Source organism: Calidris pugnax, unplaced genomic scaffold (genome assembly GCF_001431845.1).
Source record: "Calidris pugnax isolate Ruff unplaced genomic scaffold, ASM143184v1 scaffold103, whole genome shotgun sequence".
NCBI classification, from domain to species: domain Eukaryota; kingdom Metazoa; phylum Chordata; class Aves; order Charadriiformes; family Scolopacidae; genus Calidris; species Calidris pugnax.
This window is the reverse complement of record NW_015090990.1, coordinates 19,962,317-19,981,172: the sequence shown is the minus strand read 5'-3', so window position 1 is coordinate 19,981,172 and position 18,856 is coordinate 19,962,317. Positions and strand designations below refer to the sequence as shown.

Sequence of the window (18,856 nt, the reverse complement as noted above, 5' to 3'; positions counted from 1 at the left end):
TTGAAGTTCTGGGTTTACTGAACTACCAGCTTTAATTTTATGTATGCTTAAGGTATTGTTCTGCTTAAAGAGTAATACCCTTTGTGTAAATGATGGAATTGTAGAATGGCTCAGGCTGAGAGGGATGTCAGGAGATCTCTAGTCCAGGCCCCTGCTCAAAGCAAGGTCAGCACTGAATTCAGACTAGGTTGCTTATGGCTCTGCCCTTTCAGCGTTACAGATTGATTAAATATGTTATGCCTAGATATTTTTAGCATTACATGAGCAGATCTCCAACCTGATCCGTAAGATGAATGAATCCTTTGTGACAGAACAGGTTGATACTATGCAGCCTCTCAATGAACAAATGAAAATCTAATTACTTGGTTAAAAAGCCTGCTAAAGTGTTGGGGGAGGAAAATGTAATGAAACAAGCTAATAAGAGTCTACATGGGACAATATGTACCCAAGGAGTGCATGATTCTGATTCATTTTATTAAGTCAGTAGATTCTCAATTAAAAAAAAAAATAAATCTCATTACAGGTCCTGCTGCCACATTCAGAGGAATAGGGATGGCTTGTTTAGTGATTCTTCTTCTATTTGCACTGATCCAGTGGATGTTGGTTCCTGATGAAGAAGAAGGTAAATATTCATGTTACTGAGACACCTGTTTTCACCAGCTCTAATTTTGAAGTGTCTCTGAAGCTGCTTTCCTGCAGCTTTTATTTTGGATGTTTGGTGCCTTTACTCAGATTTTGAAAAAAACAGTTTGTTTTCAAGGGAGAAGTTTTTTCCTGAGCAATGATAGAAGTTGAAGTGGTGCTGCTGCTGTAGGAAGGGCAGCATTGAGTTCTTGGATGTCGATAGGAGGAAAGCAGGACTGACTTTACTACCTCTATGTCCTCTCAGTTCTGAGAATCCCTTAGGTTAGTCTTAACAGCAGCAGTGAGTAATTTCAGTTGCATCAGTTCTTTAAGGTCACCTTGACCACTGCACGCTCTCATATTCTATCAGTCCAAGCCACCTCTGCCAGAAATTGTAGAGATGGCTTCAGAGAACAGAAACTTTTATAGCTGCTGCAGTTCTGTTCTGGCACTAAAGAAATCTTCCCTCGGGTGGATCTTTAGCTTTTTCATCTCCACCTTTATCAATATAAAGCCTAACAAGAAATGAAATATAGGTGCAAAGTTAAAGATTTAGCATAAATCTAATTCTTGCAAAGGCAGTAAAAGTATGGGAAATTCTGAGAAGTCGTGAATTTTTGAGCTGCTTTTTGCAGCCCAGTTACTTTCCAATATAAGCTTTGAGTATGAAATGAAAGTCAGTCCTCTTTAACTGGAATATTAAATGCATTGTCCTTGACTAGTTATCACTTTGCCTGTACTGAAGTGTTCAAATATTTATTTTGCTAGAATTTTCTTCACCTCTGTTGAAATAATACTGGCAAAAATGGAAAGGTGAAAGGGATATCTGCTGCTTCATTTTCCCATCAACTTTCAGTTAATTACATGTGAGCCTACAAAAGAATAGTTTGTTCTTAGTGGCCTTATTCTGTTTAATTTGCTTCAGTTTTTGGTTTTCATTTAATACACACTACCCATCTTAGCAGTGTGTATATTAATTTTAAGCCTGGCAGTAATGAAGTTACTTTAAACAGGACCAGTTGGATGAGTAAAACTGATCATGTGGTCAAGTGTGTGCAGGATTAGTCTCTTCGTTTCTTCACTACTAGAGAACACCCAGCCATTGCTTAAAATATCTACTACTATCTAAGAGTTTGTAAACAAAATACGCTTTTATAATTTTGAAAAAAAATCTTTATAATCACTAAAATATTTCTACTCGGAAAAAATATTTTCTCAAAATTTACCGAATGTGTTATTTACAGACTTGTAGAGCACACACAGCTATTACTTAAAATATCCAAGGATTTATAACAATCTGTTTAGTTACTTTTCCTATATAAATACTCTGGCTCTTTGAGATTATAAGGCACGTTGTGTTGGGTCATGACGGTCATTTTATGGATGACATTTCAAGACAGTTGTGAAAACTGTTTCAGATTATCAGAAGACATTAGATGTAAAGGTCAGTTGGGAGGTTAAAAAATCCTCCCCTTTACCTGAAAATCTGTGACAGGTATTTTATCTCCTCCAGCGTGTCACTCCAACCTTGTTATTTTCTCACTAACTGCATAACTCCATAGTAACTCTGGAGGGATGGTTTGTTTCTTAAATAAAAAAGCGGTGAAGATGTAGAACAGCTTTAAAACAAATCAGTAGGTTTAGAAATCTTAAGACCAGAATCAGCTGTTGGGATGATGTAGGCCATGCAACTTCACCAAATGGCTCCTGTTTGAAGCCAGTGTTTAGTTATGAGTATCAGTGAGTTTTAAGATGCAGGCTTTATGCAGATAAAGAAGTTTGCTACAAGTCTAAAAGACTTATTTTCAGTTTGCATCTAACATGAAAATGAATTCTTCCGTGTAATGGGAAAAATACCTATTTTTAATAGCTAGCTGGGAACTAACAGACCGCTTCACCCTCGTTAGCCCCTCATGATTGTGCAGACACCCGAAATACCTCGCTGCAGTTGCAGAAGAGCCTTGCTCGTAAGGCCACATCCAGCTCCTGTTTCCCTAACTAGATTGTGGTGTATCTCACTCTTGGCTGTTTGTGCCAGTGTTCTGCTTTCAGTACAGTGACAACCATATTATGAGAGCAAGCAGCACTTAGTATTCATTGTCTGCTTCACGGTTTTTTTTTAATTTTGTTGGCTTTGCCAGTGACTATTTTGTTTTAAACTTCAGAAAAGACAATGCTGGCAGAAAGGATCCCAGTGCCTTCCAGTCCCGTTCCCATAGCGACTATTGACCTTGTACAGCAGCAATCAGAAGATATCATGCCCCGGACTGAGCCCAGGCTCCCTCTAAAGAAAACTAAACACCAAGAAGAGCAAGAGGATGTGAACAAGCCTGCCTGGGGCATCAGCTCTTCTCCTTGGGTCACCTTAGCTTATGCTGTCTACCAGATAAAAGAGATGGTTAAACTATCCAAAACCAATCCGACTCCTGAGAATCAACCTTTGCAGGTAATCTTCTAGCGTACGGGAAGTTCTTGTGTATTTATTAGATGCTTGAAAACCTTTATAGCTGTGTAAATCTGTTAGTACCTGGCAGGTATTCTCTGTCAGCTTGGAATAAATTCGGAGTTGTGAAACAGTAGCTGAAATAGTGCATGAAACATAGTTGATTTCTGTGTATAGTATAGCAGGAATTACTATTTTTGCACGTATTATCTTCCTGAAGATGGGAGGGGAGGGAGAGACACATAAAGAGACTGTTTTATAGGTTTTGGATATACTTGAATTCCCTTTAAGTGTACATTTGTTTTCATAGTAGTTGGAATCTGGGGGTTATGCTTTTTGCAAAATTTACAAGGTGCTAATTGAACATGAAGATGCACAGCTGCTTAACAGAGTGTAAAATGATTTTTATTTAGTTTTGCTTCCTTGGGTGATGCTGTCAAATGTCTACATTGTTGCAGAAATAGGTGTTCTAGACAACTGCTGATGGGATACAAAGCCTTCTGTTCAAATAAAGTTAATCTCTTGCTTTTTTTAAATCTAGAGTTACACCAGATAAGAGCCATTCCATGATTTAAAATGTCTGATTGCTGGTGCTTACTTTACACCATTTCCTTTCTGCCCAGTCTCCCCCCAAAATACCTTTCAAATGTCTGATTGCTGGTGCTTACTTTACACCATTTCCTTTCTGCCCGGTCTCCCCCCCCAAATACCTTTTAGTAGCTTCATCAATAATTGGATGGGTTTGCATCTTGAACTGTCACCTAATGCTTTGGACGTGCCTTTCAAAATGGAGCTGAAGCATACTGCTTAAGCAAAATAGGGAAATTTTGTCACTGCAAGTTTTAGAACAGCAAGGTTAATGTTAAAACCTCTGTGGTGACCTGTCTGGAAGGAGTGGGTGAGGTTCCTTCTTATGCATCCAGTAGGCGTAAACACAGAAATGCTTTTTCCACAACTGCTGTCTTTAGAAATGGGTAATTTGGGGTATGAGTGTGAATCAGCAGAGCATGTAGGAATTTCACATTTGTTTTTGAGCTTCCTTGAGTCAAAGAAGGTGTTTTTTATAGTGACACTGAAGATATCAGTGGGTCTCTGACATCAAAATAATTTGTCCAGACAAACAGCTCTGTTTCCCAATGGTAAATGTCCTCAGGGTCTTGGGTAGTACAAGCTGTCCCCCTTTTTTAAAGAGAGAAATCACAGCAAAGCAGTCACACAGAATTTACAGAATGAACATGGCAAGAAAATAAAGTTTTGGAGTTGTGTGATGTCTGAGGGGGACTTACCCAACACTGCTGGACACGACACAGCCGCTTCACCAAGAATTGTGAAGAGGCCAGAAGGGCTTTTGTGCCTGTTGGCGTTTCTTTGGCACATAATCTCTTTATTACCTTTTTCTTCCTGTAAAAATACAGTGCTGATATAAAAGGAGTTTTTGCTGATGTGCCAAAATTCAGTGCACCCCATTGTATTATTTTCTTCCTCATCTGTATTCTCCAAAATCTCTTACCCCTGTTTCAGTGCCCCAAAAGGACAAACCTTCTCCAAAACATTTCAGGTTTTGTGCTCGGTCACTTATTTTACGCTGGTGATATTAAAATACTGAATCTAGGAAAAGGCTACCCAGCTCTCTCATTAAATTTGTTGAATAGCCTTCAGATGAAAATAGATTGTTTGGAAGGAGGGTTAGCGCACAGAAAATGGAATTAGTGGCAAAAATTATTCCTTCTTATTTGGTCTCCTCTTACATTCCTTAGTAAGGCCTCTTGGAGTAGACTGGGTGGAATCAAAGGCTACCCAGCTCTCTCATTAAATTTGTTGAATAGCCTTCAGATGAAAATAGATTGTTTGGAAGGAGGGTCAGCGCACAGAAAATGGAATTCGTGGCAAAAATTATTCCTTCTTATTTGGTCTCCTCTTACGTTCCTTAGTAAGGCCTCTTGGAATAGACTGGATGGAATAGTACCTCAGTACTGCAAAAGTTCTGCCATTCAGGAAGTCTGAGCAGTACCTGGGGGAGGGAGGGAAGGGAACTACGGAGGAAAGCTGTATTTAAGGAACATGAAAACATTTTACAGAATTGCTTGGTCAAAATAATGATCTTGTCTGAACGCTTTGAAGTCCAGTTAATTGTGTTTTTTCCCCCTTGAAATACAACAAGTTTGTTTTTTGCATGCTTCTTGGGAAAGTGCAGTTAGGAAAAGAGATGGAAGGTAAGCTACTGTCTGCTTGCTATTAGTGTCATCTGGATTTTAAATGTACTACTTTTGCTTGGCTTCTCTTAAGTTTGATTTGTTCTGTTGCGGGCATTCAACGTAAGCGCTTTGTGAATTTCCAGAAGTGCCTGAATGTCTCTGGGGGCATACCACGGGGGACAGTGTCAGGAGTGTTTGTACTGACTTCTTGCATGCAACCCTTTCCCCTCTCTCTAGAAAATCAATGAGAATTGCAGTGCTTCATCAACCAGCTCAGCAGGACAACCCCAAAATCCGACAGATTCTGGGCAGCCCAGCAATTGTTCAGCACCAACACCTACAGCAGCATCAGATTCCCAAGTAGCTGGTGGTGGCGTCGTGTCGGCTCACGATGCTCAGCCTGCTGCCGCGGGGCCCTGAGACGCGCTCATCTTACCAAACCCAGTGCATGGAATCCTGCTTCTCACCTGGGGAACGCTGGAGTAGGAGCTCAAAAGTAGGACTTCCTTCATCTTAACGATCATAATGTGATGCAGTGCAAGCTTTTAACTATATAAAGAATATTCATATGACTACACAGAGCAACATTAGCAGGGAAGCCAAAAGTTCGGAATTCTTGAGGGAAGTGATATGGACGGATCTAACGGTAGGAAGAATTCTTGGCTGCTTTGCTAAAGCTGAGTCAAGTGCTATGAGATTTCTTTGCAATCTGTAGAAAAAGGGAGTTCACTCTTCACTTGTTGAGGCACAGTGTGTCTGGCTTGATTGGATAATTTTCTTCGAATTTGCTCCCAAGACAAAATGAAAAGACTTCTTAAGAGAGAAACTGAGTTTCCCTGCATCGTCTATTAGAAAATATCAGATCCAATAAATATAGGAACAGCATGAAACTGTCTCTGTAAAGATTTCTCAGAAACAGAATAGCTTTAGCAAGCGTATCTTCAAGTTACGGTGATGGATTAAGTAAAACACAGACATATTCAAAGAATATGTTTTTGGAGCTAATGTTATCTTGTTTGAGATAAAGGTTTAGTTCTGCAAAGCAAAGGTTTTGAACTGGCATTTTAGTGGAACAGAAAAGCTGGAGGAAGGCTTCTGAAGGGGTTAACCTCTGTGCTTGCAGCCCTTCAGTTGGGCATAGGTTGTGTGCGTTTGGGTAATTTTAGGTTTGCTGTTGTTTTGAGACAAGAATCTTTGATCAAGATTGCACAACCTGAGACTGATCAAGGGTTTCAGTGGACACACTGTCTTTTTGGGTTTTTTATTTCATCATCTATACAATGATTTATTTAATGCAGTGTAGTTAACTGTTGTTATTTATTAAGAAAATGGTAAGCTTTAAGTGCCTAGGGAAGGTGGGGGGGTAGGGAGGAATCACCTAAAAATCTTAATGATTAGGATTGTAGGGGCAAAGTTGTTGAAATAGAGTAGAGTGAGAGATTCTCAGGAGGAAGCAAACGTAACTAAATTGCAGTATGCTTAGGAAATTACTTTGCCCAATGTCAAGACACTGGAAGACTATGGATTATGTTTTGTTATGCTTTTCAATATTAACTGCAGCCAGCTCGCCTGCTGGTGCGTAGTGAAAATTGCTGCTGGAGGGATATCCTGGGGCTCCAGGAGGAGTCTGAGAGGTTTAGTCAGGATAGTGTTTTGGCCCATTTGCTTTTATTAACAGCTTGTTCCTGGGAGATTCTGAGCACTCAGCTTCTGTGGGACTGAGTATTGCTCAGCCTCCTTGAAATCAGATGTACGCGATGTGTCAGGCCTTCTGTGGGGAAGGAGCGTGCCGTGGGACTGTACAGTGATCCAGAGACAAGGTTAACAGGAGCACAGGGACAGGGAGAGGAAGAGGAAGATGGCAGCAGCTAAGCAGGAAAGGGGGTGCTGGGTTTTACCCCCTCTGACATCCCGTTAGCTTGACTGAAGGGGTGTCCCGTAGCTGTGTTTTAGCTGTGCTTTTAGAACAACCCATGTTCTGGTGGTGCCTGGGACCAACACCATAGACAAAATAAAAAGCAACATCGATGACTAGCCACTAGTTAACTTTTTTTGCACTTGAACTTAAATGTACTGTACTCACATAAATCCTCATGACTTGTCTAAGTGTCCTTTAAAATCAGAAATGTATTTATTGTATGTTTGTATAACTTGGGGGAGAACTAAAGACCGCACAGGTGACAGAAGGATGCTAAAAATCATCTTGAGGCAAAGCAACCATTTGTTGAGTTCACGCTGTATGGTGTTACCTCAGCTGCTACTGCATAGCACCTGGATTGTGAGGTGAAGAGCTTGTACACTGTGTTTACACTTCAGAATTGTGTATTTGAAATGCCTGCTCTTTTTGGAATTGTATAGTCATTCTATGTTGCAAAACGGATATGTACACCTGGATTTTGATATTTGTGAAACTGTAAAAACTGTGGTAAGAAATATAAAATATCCATAATGTATTTAATAGTATCAATTGGAACTTTTATTACATTTTCTCGTATTACAGTATCAGCAGTGAACATAATCACTTGAAATGAAAACAAATCAATGATAGTGACCTTTTGCTAGGTTCACTGCCTGGAGGATAGGGAACCTAGAGCCTGGGAACTACTCCTGCGCGGCGTTAAAATCTGTTTCACAAAGTCTGACTGTAGGCACAAACTGCCCTGTGCGGGGCGAGGACGATGTGAGGGATCCACACCAGCATGCATCATTTTTAAACTGAAAGAGGGAGATTTAGATTAGGTATCAGGAAGAAATTCTTTCCTGTGAGGGTGGTAAGACACTGGGACAGGTTGCCCAGAGGAAGTTGTGGATGCCCCATCCCTGGAAGTGCTCAAGGCCAGGCTGGATGGGGCTTTGAGCAGCCTGCTCTAGTGGAAGGTGTCCCTGCCCATGGCAGGGGGATTGGAGCTAGATGATCTTTAAGGTCCCTTCCAACCCAAACCATTCTGTGATCTTAAATAGGCTGATATGGACGTGTGCAGGACACCATGAGTGAAAGTCAAAATTGGATTATGTTTGTCACCTGGCAGTTTCAAGATAGAGGTTGCCAAGTGCAGGTCATGTCAGCTTGTATGGAAATACTTCCAGTTTCTGTTTCTGATCATATTTGTCAGCTTGTATGGAAATACTTCCAGTTTCTGATCATATTTACACTGTTGCACGTGCCCTATACAGTGGCACATTTGTCTGGAATTTATCTTAGGTGTAGAACAGTGAAATTTTTCCTGTTTCACCTGGTTAATCTGTGTGCCTACAAAAGCGATGGCAGGGAGAGATGTTAGTGTTGCTCTGTGTGCATGTGTGCACCTGCCACCTCACTCGTCACCCAGTGAATCTGGCTTTTGGCGGTTTGGATCTGTCACGAGTGGAGAATAAGAATGGCAAGTTCCTTCAGGGAGGTGCATTCAAGGTAGAGGGGACACTGTTTTGGAGCAGCCGCAGCTAACCTGCAGTGACTGTTTCTTAAATCTGCAACAAGGAGAAAGCCTCAGTTGCTTGGGTCTTCCTTGGTGTAGCTGTTCTGAAGAGAGTGAATGAGTAAGGGAGGAGAACCACATAGTTGAAAAATAGTTTTATTTAAAAAAATCTTGAAAGTACAAGACAATCTATAAAGTATGCTGTACTGTGAATACAAAATAAATATGAAATCTAACTTTTTAAATACTGTGAAACAGAAGATAAACGTAACTCATCCTTTGTTAAGAAAGAGAGGTTTTTTTAGAATGGTTATGGCAATGGATTAACATCTAGATTCTGTTCCCAGATCTTGTGGCTGAACACTGGACAGCACTTAACACTTGTGTTTCAGTAAACCTATGTAATCTCTGTGTATCACAGGAGCACTGTGCAAGTAAACTCACTTTTGGCAAAGGGCTCAAATGACAGCAGTTGGTTTTGGTGGGTTTTGTTTATTAAATGCTTCCAACGTTGGAACATGCTTGCGGGGCTTTTTAAGGTCGGTATCAGCTATTCACTAAAGTAGTTTTCATCTTTCTCATATGTTGCTATAATTCCATCTTGGATGTCCTTAGCAGTTTCCTGCTCTACTCTGGATAGTATTTAGGCATCCCTGGCAAATGATGGACTTCATAACTCCATATAACGTGGGTTGAATTTTATTTTTTTTTAGGGAGCAGGTGTATGTGGTATTGTTCTAAATAATTTAGAAAAAGAAACAGTGCCTGAAAAATGCAATTGCCTATTTTTAGGGGGGAGGAGGTTCCTCTTTAGCACATTGCATAGGTAAAATAGGACTGTGTAATATAGATAAGACATCTAAATTTCTCTCCCTGTTCTTTTCCTCCCCACACACCTCCTATGCTAAGTCCCAAAGAGGGCTGAAGAAGGGGAGGTGGGAGCCAGGTACCCCTCCCTCCTTGTTTTGGAATTACCTTCCACTTTCTATTGATGAGCAAAGTATTGAGTAAGCTCAGGAGAGTGGAGCTATCTGTGGGTTATCTGTATGGCCAATTACATGGTTACAGCATCACTCTGGCGCTGCTGACAGGAGTTCCTCCAAGCAGCTGAATCAGCCTCAGCCTTTGTTGTCTTTTCTGGGCTGCTGAGAGGCCTGGAACGGAGGCCAGAATCCATCTGAAGTAAGATGAAATTGAAAGGAATGGTAAAAATACATTTTGGGGATGGAAATCCTCTCCTAAATCATCTGCAGTTGTCAGAGGTGGAGAAGCAGAGAACTGAGGAAACGTACAGCAGAGAGGGACCTGTAGAAGAGGGAAGAGGAGTATGTAAAGAAATAAAGACATGGAAAGAACAAACTGCAATGTAACTAGAGCAGAGACCAAGAACAGAAAAATGCAAGCAGAGGGTGAAAATTCAGGCAGGGTTTTGAAGAGTGAGAGGAGCTTAAAACAAATGGTGGAGAGGCAAAATGAAGCCTGGCCAGAAGAGCAAACAGACCTCATTCAGCTGTGTTAACTCTCTATTGATCTTTAGCACTGAGGAGTCCCACAAACAATAAAAATAGTTTATCATCACACTAACAGCATTATGAAAATTGTTGACACATCAGGTACTTAGGAAAAGTAGAGTCTTATTAATGGCTTCTCCTCCCTCTAGTGCTCAGCACAGAGGACTTTGACAATGAAAAGGGCAAAAACAGATTCTCTGTTCTCTAGAGGTAGTATCCTTGGAAAAACAAGGCGTCCTGGTGGGACAGGCTGCTGCCAGTACTTGCTTTGGAAATAAGCAACATTTCCTTCCCCCGTTAAGTACCGATAGCATAAGAATCCTCTTCACTTGAACAGCCCCTGTGGTTTCCTTCTGTTGCTCTAATCAGGCAACATCAGTGATAGAAGAAACAGGTTTTTTTCAAAAATCCTTGTTTGTCCACCAGCAATCAGAAGAAATCACCAAGCGTGATCTCTTAGTCTGTATTCTTCCTTTCTAGGACAAATGTGTTTTCCCTGCTTTTTTTTTTTGGTTATTTCCCAAAGCTCAGAGCAACTCTGTAGCATATGGAAATGGAATTTGCTTATGCATTTCATCTTCATCCTCCTCATCTCCCTCATGGATGGAATTGGCTGGTTCATCTTGCTCAGATCCTGCCCTGGTCTCAAAGAGCTGCTCTTCCAAGAAGCAGCTCCCAATGCCGTATTCCTCATCGTGCGCCTTTGTTTCTGCAGGTGAGACGTGGGGAGAGCCCAGAACAAAACCTGCAAACCTGCCAAATTTTTAAAGTGAGAAGTGATCAGCTGAGAAATGAGAAAAAAAAAAAAAAAAAAAAAAGAATACTGCAAATGCAGCGGATGCTGCCAGTTAAGCAGGGATGTTGTAAGGACGTGCCTGCCGGCAGTGCAGATGAGGGGAAGTTGCAGCATGAGCTGGGGAGTAAATAGCAACGGATGGCAACAACCCTGAAGATTTGTTTTCCTGCCTCATCTTCTTTTCAGTCTTTTCTATATAAGTAACTTTTGCTGCTCTGGAGGCTATCTGCAAGGCCTGGTGACTAAGCAAGATCTAACTTTGTTTTCACATCTTGTCAGTACTCATGGGGTAATCCAAAGTGAGCATTTGTACAGCTGGATAGATGGTACTTCAGCTTCTAAAAATCAATTAAAGCTGCAGCATATTCGAGACAAAGGCTGTCAGAACTGAGGTAAGCTGACATTGCTAATGAAAGGAAAAATGGGGAGAACTTTGCATTCCTGCACTGCTGTGCTATCGCCTGCCTTCTGGGGCTGGCTCCGTACTCTGGGAAAGCTGAGCTCAAGTCTTGCCAAAGAATTCCTGCTTTGGGTGAACTTGGAGCTGCAGACTGGGAATTCTGCAGCTGCTCCAAGTAAATGCCAAACTGGAGGTCTGGCAGATCAAAGCATGAACTTAGCACTGTCCCTACATTTCAGTTTGCAACAACTCTTAATTTCAGTGGACAAGTACACTGAAGAGCTAGAAGGGAGCTGGAGGTTTCTGGCAAGCGTGTGGAAACAGACGGCAGTTCTGACACCTGGGTAAGTGTCGACAGCATCAGAGAAATGTAAGAGAAAGGAAATGCAGCTACATTCTGGAGTTCTGGTAAACTGATCAATAATTTACATTTTCAGCTTAACATTTCTGTGAGATGAATGTTGTCACCTCACTCTTCTTGGAAGCACTGTTAGTCTAAATGGGGAACGGAGTCGGACTGGCTGTGTTTTACAGGTTTGCCTTGTGTTGAACTATCTTCCACTGCCTGATGGAAGCTTGAAGGGGTACTCAACTTTAAATCAGACTTCCATTGGTTCCCCTTTTTTGTTTTGTATTTTTATAGTGAACGATTTATAAGAGCTGTATTGGCTACGTGATTGCTAGAAAATACACGTCTCAATTGTTTGTTTTGTGCATTTGGTGGTATTTTGTTTTGCAACACTGGAGTGAGTTTTCACTTCTTCTATCTTTCGGTCACGCTACAGAATGCGAGTATCCTAGGAAGTAAGATAGTTTAACAGTAAATCTATGAAACCTGGCAGAGAGGCTGTCTGCGTGCCCATCCGAGGAAGATGAAGGTTCTGAAACTAGTTTTAACTTTTGATTGATTACATTCCAAGCTGACTGGGGCTCCTTTGAATTTATTCTAGTTGGTTCTGTGGCAAGGGCCAAGTCTTTGTAGCTGGGCAGTATGTTAAACTCTGATACCCCGAAGGTTTGGTTTTGACAGAAATAGACTATTATGATTAATTTTATATTCTGCAATATTTCTGGCTGCATTTATCTCACCCTTCCCTTCCTAGCCCATATTTCTCTTGTCTCTTAAGCTGTATCTGAAATAGCACTTCTACCTGCGTGCAAGCAGTGATTCTTTTCCTGGTGTTCTTAGTCTTAGATATTGGTTGATACTTCAAGGAACAGGATTTGTTGGCTGTGAAAGCTGGCAGTTGGAGAGCTAAACGCAAGTAGTATTTGAGCATGTGTCTTCAGCCTGCCCCAATTTTACACAATGCAAAAGTGTACAGCTCAAAAAACTGAAGGATGGGCATTTGACTGGTCAGGTGGCCACTTCAGTCACTGGGTAGGAGCTTGCAGAGGCATTGTAGGAAGCCTGTGTGTTTTAGGGAAAACTGCCATTACCATGAATTATCTGTGAACATTTGCAATCTCTAAGAGTAATTACTTTATGGTCAGAGAGGAACAAACAGGGGGTCTAATACCACCAGCAAGGAATATCCTTCAGAGGTGTGGCTGTGATCTCCAGTGGGATTACTCAAGCAGATAAAGCCACCCATACATCTGAGTGCAGGCAAGGTAAACGCACCTGGAACAGGGCCTGCAGTAGCATTTGGATCTGCTGTGTAGCAGCATCTGTGCAACATGTCTTCTGTTTTTAAGAGGCCAGATTTTCTTACCTGTGTGGGGACTGGAGTCTGGATACAGCTAACCATGATGGGAAGTCAGGGTTCCTGCAGAATGAGCGTAGCTCCCCCAGAGCTCTGACAGTTTCTGTTTCACCTTGTTCTCGATACTCCTCTTCAGTAAGGTATTTAAACACTAACTTTTTTGATTTAAAGTGGTTCTTCACTTTTCTAGAATGAAATAAAAACAATTAGCATTTCTACAGTCTTCTGGCACGTGATTACTGTCGTCCTTTTTCTCTACTGCCTGCTATTAACATGCTTTAATCACTTGTTATCCTTTTAAGAGGACAAGCTACATTCTTGCATTAAAATTTTGGGACAAGGTGTCTAATGTTTGGTAGCCTGTTTACCCTAGGTCTTAACCAAAGTTGTAGAATTCCACATAACGGTATCTAATGAGCTTCAAATGAGCTTTGGATCAGGTCCTTACTGTGTATGCATGGACTAAAATCTCATAGAATTAATGAGATGGCTGCTTGCTCAGCCATTTTTAGGTGCAAAATGCAAAACGTGTCTGTGCAGAGACATGAGCTGAATCAAAACCCAGCCTGCATATGTAACTTAGAATGTAAGCAACGCTCTAAGTCTGAGTTGTTCGTGTTGTTTACTAGATCGCTTCTCTTAAATCTTGCTTTAAATTACAAAACTGAGTAGTCTGAGGCCTAAATGTTTACAATCTGATGTTTTTTTAGCTGCTGCGTAGCAATGTATAATATAATTAGGTATCAATTAGAAAGTGTGCCATGTTCTGTTCCCTTCTGTCGACTGCTTTCAATTTAAATGTTGTGATGAGTTAAGATAAGCAAGGGCTGGATGCCCATAAAACTTTCAGCTCTGTATAAAAACACCTGCTCCAACCAGCAGCGTTCACTTTCCTCCTCATTTCCCTGTAAAGGAAGAACAAAGCATAGCCCTTGTTCAGGTCAAATGGTAAAGGTCTTCCTGGCTCAGTGGGATCAGTACTAATCTTAACAGCAAATAACACAAGGTTCTTACTTATTTTGATATAGCTGCTGCTCTGAACTGTGTATCTGGCATTGTGGCCTCACAGTTTGGTGCTGCTGCTTAGTGTTTTGAAACAGAAAAAACTCCCTTATCATTCTCCAAAGAGAAATTTGTAGAGCTATATTTCAGTGCTTTTAGGCTTTAAAGAAACATCAGTTCATGAAAAGCAAAAAGAGGTCCACGCGAAGAACAAACTACAGTGTTTCAGGATAGAAAGGTATTTTCTGACTTCTGTGAATTTGTAGCCAAATCTTACCGATTTCAGAGTGAGCTGAACCTGCTTACATCAGGTAAGTATTGATCCTATATGTTGCTGTTGAAACAGCTGATGCTTCTGAGCTGCAGGCAAAATCAGTCTTTGACAAATGATAAATTCTACCTAAAATAAAAAAGCTTCAACCCAGTCCACACTTCAGCATCTAAAAAGAGGATGAGAGCAAAGCAGTATGTTCTTCAAAACTAATCAATGTGTAAAAGACTAAAAAAGGAATGCTTGGGTTTTTATTCTTTTGGTTATCCCAGTTCTAGCCTTCGCCTCTTCCTGCTTTCTGCAGTTCAGCAGAAGTCCACAGCTACAGAACAGTCTGCACTAAGTCTCTTAATCTGGATGCCATCACAGAAGGTAAAAAACAGATGTAAGTTGGCAGGAGCTTTTAGAATCTTCACTTGAATGTTGTATTTGTGACAAAACATGCTTCAAATTCAAGGATGAGCAAACATGTTGTTCCCATATTGCTAATGAAAATACTTAGCAAACTAAGGTCTACATATTGCAAGCAGTTGCCATTCCAAATGCTGTAGTGTAAATGGGGCTCTGGGAATACAGGGGAATGTCTCCACAGTGGGAAGAGATTGTTTCCACAAATTAAAGGTAGATGTACATCTGGGATATTAACCTTGGAAAACTAAAATCAGTGGAAACCACTATTTTTGTGGACACAGGTTTTTAGTCTTTGAACTCTAGACTAACTTACAAGGACTGTCACTTTTTAACATCTGCTTCCTAGGTGACAGTACATTGTTTTCTTCCTGTAAGATTCAGTACCAATTACCTGCATATTCTCTCACTACACATGAAACCAAGGCTGTATTGCTGCCGTCTAATCAATCAACCAAACAGAAATGGTTTGGTTACCATATGCTGCAGACTAGAAGGTGCAACATTTCTACTTAAGGGCCCAGTCACATTTCTCCGTTCTCCATAGAAAAAAAATATGTGCTTAAAACTGCCAAATGGAAAAGAATTAAATTCCTGTGTTTCGGGGATTTAAGCCTTTTCTATCGCAGCTTTATACTTGGTAAAAATATGAAGTGGTATTAGAAATTCATAAATCATTATTGAAGTGGAAGGGTTTTTCAGTATCAGCCTCCAGTATTTGCTGGTGATATAGGGAGGCTGACATTCACAAGTCCATACAAACCTGCCCATGTGCCAAGCAGCACCGAGGGGGTAACCCAGGCCTTTGGAGCAGAGGCTGACCGCTATCACTGCATACGCCACTTGAGGTATGGTGACACCACAATAAATCAAGACAAAGGCTGTTAATTGTAGCGTCCACGTAAACAAGGTTATGCTCACTTCAGTGGTAAGCGGCCCGTGCTGATAGCATGTGGCAAAGCTGGCAATTCCAACAGCCAGGAAATACCCTGTGGAAACAGAAAAGGAGGAGATGGAGGAAAAGGTGCAGGCTCCCCGCATAAACTTCATGAGTTTGGTTCACAAAGCTTGCAACTGCTGTGAGGTATAACCTGCTGTTTCTTGTGTTGTCTTATAGATACCTGTCTTATATGTGCTTCGTGTTTCAAAGTGTGGGGAGAGTTCAGGAGGTGGTCTATGACCAGCCTTAACTAACGCTGTGACCTGCACGGCAACGCTCCCCACGCAGGAATGTGGAGGCAGGTGCCAGATCAATGGAGTGATCAGCCTTTGCAGCCACATCCAGTTAGTAACTTATGCATCCAATTCCCCACATCCAGCAAAATACAAACCAGCGTAGCTGCCCTTCTGCTGTTATAGGGAAAGTATGAGATGGCAAATCAATGAACAAATAATGCAGGAAAAATCTGCTTTTAAAGCTGCTACTGGCCCACTATATCAAACTCCTTATTTAGTGATACAATGTGAGTAAATGCTCATCTGAGTGGATTAAGAACCCTTGGAATATTCCAATGTCTGTGGCTTTGGAGAAAAACTTACTCCATAAATGAGTCACTTGATGTTGGTTTTTATGGGCAGGTATTCATCTAACCACTAAATTAAACCAAAATCTGCAGCAATTTTTTTGTTAATTTTCTTACCCAACAAGTAGTTTCTGTGTTCAGACCACAACCACTGCATATTCTCTTTGAAGCAGTAAATAAAATAGAGAGAGGACATCCAGCAGCCAATCATTAAGATCCAGAAGGTACTGTGCTGGAAATTTAAAAACAATTTTAAAAATTTAGAACCAAAAAAACCCCATTTCAAGTCAGAATCAGGACTGTTGTGTGCAAAGGAACCCACAGGCAGAACCAGACGTGATATTCAGTGGACCTACAGGGCTTATGGTCTGTGTCAGGCTTCCACTGTACAGCGCTCTGCCCGCCACAACTACACAATCACAATTCTAACTGCATCTCTGTATTTGTGTACCATGTCCCAATTTCATAGTATATGCCTATTGCAGTGTATTCCCCGTTAACAGATCTCAGCAATATTGTGGGAATGCACAATTGTAAAAGGAAAGGAAAAATTCACATCTGCCTTGCAATGAATTGTCTCTGGTGAACGGAAGAGAATCTGTCCCAGTGGCCAATAAAATTACATCTTGATTTGGACTGATTCATAGATTCAAAAGTAAGCTTAGCTCCAGTCCAATAAAAGTAATTTGTTTCAGAATAAATTCTTCCTGTACATCAGCAATCTCCTGTTTATTTTAAACTGAGGAGCAAGCTGACTAAAACTTGATTCTGACCTAATTATATTTGCTCAACTCAAGCAAACCTGCAGTCAATTTCAGCGGAGTTACCCGGCCACAAAAACACAGCAAGGTCAGAATCTGGTACTGTACTTTTCACTTCCTATATTATGACGTTAGGGACGATTATTTTGTTTTATAAATGTATATTTACCCTTGGAATAAACCTTTTTAGTGTCAGCAGGACAAAAACTAGCAGAGCAAGAACACCCAGTATTATTCCAGAAAGGTAAAAGAACTTGGTACTCCTGTAAGAGAACAAGAGAGAATACAGGGAGAAGTGTAATTTGTAATTGGTTAAGATGCCAACATTTATAAAAACAACAGTAATCTTCAATAAGAGCTTAACACAGCCATGAGTTAGGGTTGTAGTTATGCAGTTAACAGGCATGGTTCAGATGTTAAATCCACATAAGGAAAAATTCCCAACAGATACCTTAAGGTGACTAAAGTTGTTGCAGGTTAGGAGTTAGTGTTGGGTTTTTTAACGCTTACACTATTTCTGATTTCATTGACCTTCTAGTTTCTAGTAATTTCATTTTTTTCTATATACTAATATGATTCTGTACTGTAAGAAAAGTTTGAATTTTTTAATTTAAAATGTGAAAAAAACCCCACAATCCAGCAAGTTTTTTTCTAAGCTTATGCATTGATAAAATCTACCTTTTAAATTCAGAATTAACTCTATAAAAGCTATTGCTGCTCTGCTTGTTTTAGAGGTGCCTCCTGACAATTAGTTTGTGACTCATTTTGCTTTGAAGTCATGGGCCACATGTTTTGCTATACCAATTAAGTATCCTCCTTTACATGCTATGCAAAATGTGCATCAAAAGAAGGATGGGGAAAGGCTGGCACAAAGGTGGAGGCAGATGAGGCCCCACATGATGTCGTCCTAAGCATTTCTCCGTGCAGGAAGGCATCACTTCTAACACATGCAGCATCATTTAGCATTCAGCTAACCTCGCTGCCCTACAAAAGGGAGAGAATTTTTGTGAATCCACACATTTGCTCACTGAGTGTTGCCCAGTGCAGGAAGCCTGGACACAAGCATCCTAACGCAGCTAAGCCATTAATAGAGTGTGGCACTCCAAGACATGTCACAATCTGTCCAAACACAAATGATATGAAGAAGTTTTAAATATACGTTCAGTTTCCTTTTTCACTTTGCCAAAGATCCACCTTTTTAGCTTAGAAAACAGGCCAAAGATGCACAGGCTTTGGGGAAGAAGGTGAAAAAACCCAGCAGCTAGTACTCACCTGCTCAGGCTGTTTGCAAAATGGAACAGAAAAATTCCAGCTACAAACAAAACCAAGAGCTTTCCATCTAGCACTAAAACAAAAAAAAAGAGGGAAAACCAGAAATGCACTTTAGATTAATTCAATCTGAAATGTTGATTATATAAAATATCAACAGAAAAGTCCCAATCTTCTTACAGAAGAGATGGTACATTCAGTAACGCTGGCAATAGTGAGGTGTTTGTAATCTAAACTAAGAGGTTTTTTGGTTTTTTTTTTACTTACTTTCTCGCTTCACACTCACAGTGTATGGTTCAGTTTTGAAGGGCTGTATTTTGAAACAAATATCTTCTCCATATTGTTTTATGCTTATGAAAGTTTCTTTAGATGTCTCTGGTTTCCAGAAGATTTGAACAGCACAGGCAGCAAACTCAAAAACAGTTTCTGAATTACGACAGTTGCTTTTTTCTGACATAGGCTCAAACCTGAACATTTCTGTGCTGTTAACTTTCACCTAAAAACAAACAACAGAATACACAGAGAAGTAGC

The 18,856-nt window shown here is 40.6% G+C and overlaps 2 protein-coding genes across 6 annotated transcripts in view; one reads left to right on the top strand and one right to left on the bottom strand.

The window, feature by feature from the left end:
• The window catches only part of MFSD6 (major facilitator superfamily domain containing 6), a 48,584-nt gene extending 40,859 nt beyond the window's left edge, over positions 1-7,725 (top strand). For 2 of the 4 annotated variants that reach the window (XM_014954328.1, XM_014954330.1), the window contains 3 exons: positions 524-622; positions 2,790-3,070; positions 5,500-7,725. In XM_014954328.1, the coding sequence (XP_014809814.1) occupies positions 524-622; positions 2,790-3,070; positions 5,500-5,682 (563 nt within the window). In that variant the 3' untranslated portion in view covers positions 5,683-7,725. Of the gene's footprint in view, positions 1-523; positions 623-2,789; positions 3,071-5,228; positions 5,281-5,499 lie in introns of all 4 variants that reach the window. The other 2 variants (XM_014954332.1, XM_014954331.1) reach the window with 2 other exon arrangements.
• A 1,093-nt stretch (positions 7,726-8,818) lies between these two features.
• On the bottom strand, positions 8,819-18,835 carry LOC106895245 (nuclear envelope integral membrane protein 2-like). Of its 2 annotated transcripts, none has more exons than XM_014954541.1 (7): positions 18,593-18,835; positions 18,329-18,401; positions 17,226-17,319; positions 16,413-16,527; positions 15,536-15,761; positions 13,101-13,277; positions 8,819-10,942 (listed from the first exon to the last, which is right to left on the bottom strand). In XM_014954541.1, the coding sequence occupies exons 1-7, from the start codon at positions 18,798-18,800 to the stop codon at positions 10,717-10,719; spliced, it is 1,119 nt and encodes a 372-aa protein (XP_014810027.1). In that variant the 5' UTR covers positions 18,801-18,835; the 3' UTR covers positions 8,819-10,716. The 2 variants fall into 2 exon arrangements, with proteins under 2 accessions (XP_014810027.1, XP_014810029.1); XM_014954543.1 differs by having other exon boundaries at positions 8,819-9,983.
• Positions 18,836-18,856: the final 21 nt, after the last annotated feature.

Bases quoted from the DNA above. Each gene is read 5' to 3' on its own strand.
- LOC106895245 (XM_014954541.1), bottom strand. From the start codon at position 18,800: ATGTTCAGGTTTGAGCCTATGTCAGAAAAAAGCAACTGTCGTAATTCA. The intron at 17,320-18,328 runs GTGAGTACTAGC...GTTCTCTTACAG, and splicing joins TTTGCAAACAGCCTGAGCAG to GAGTACCAAGTTCTTTTACC. The intron at 13,278-15,535 runs GTTTGTATGGAC...ATTTCATTCTAG, and splicing joins GCTGCTTGGCACATGGGCAG to AAAAGTGAAGAACCACTTTA.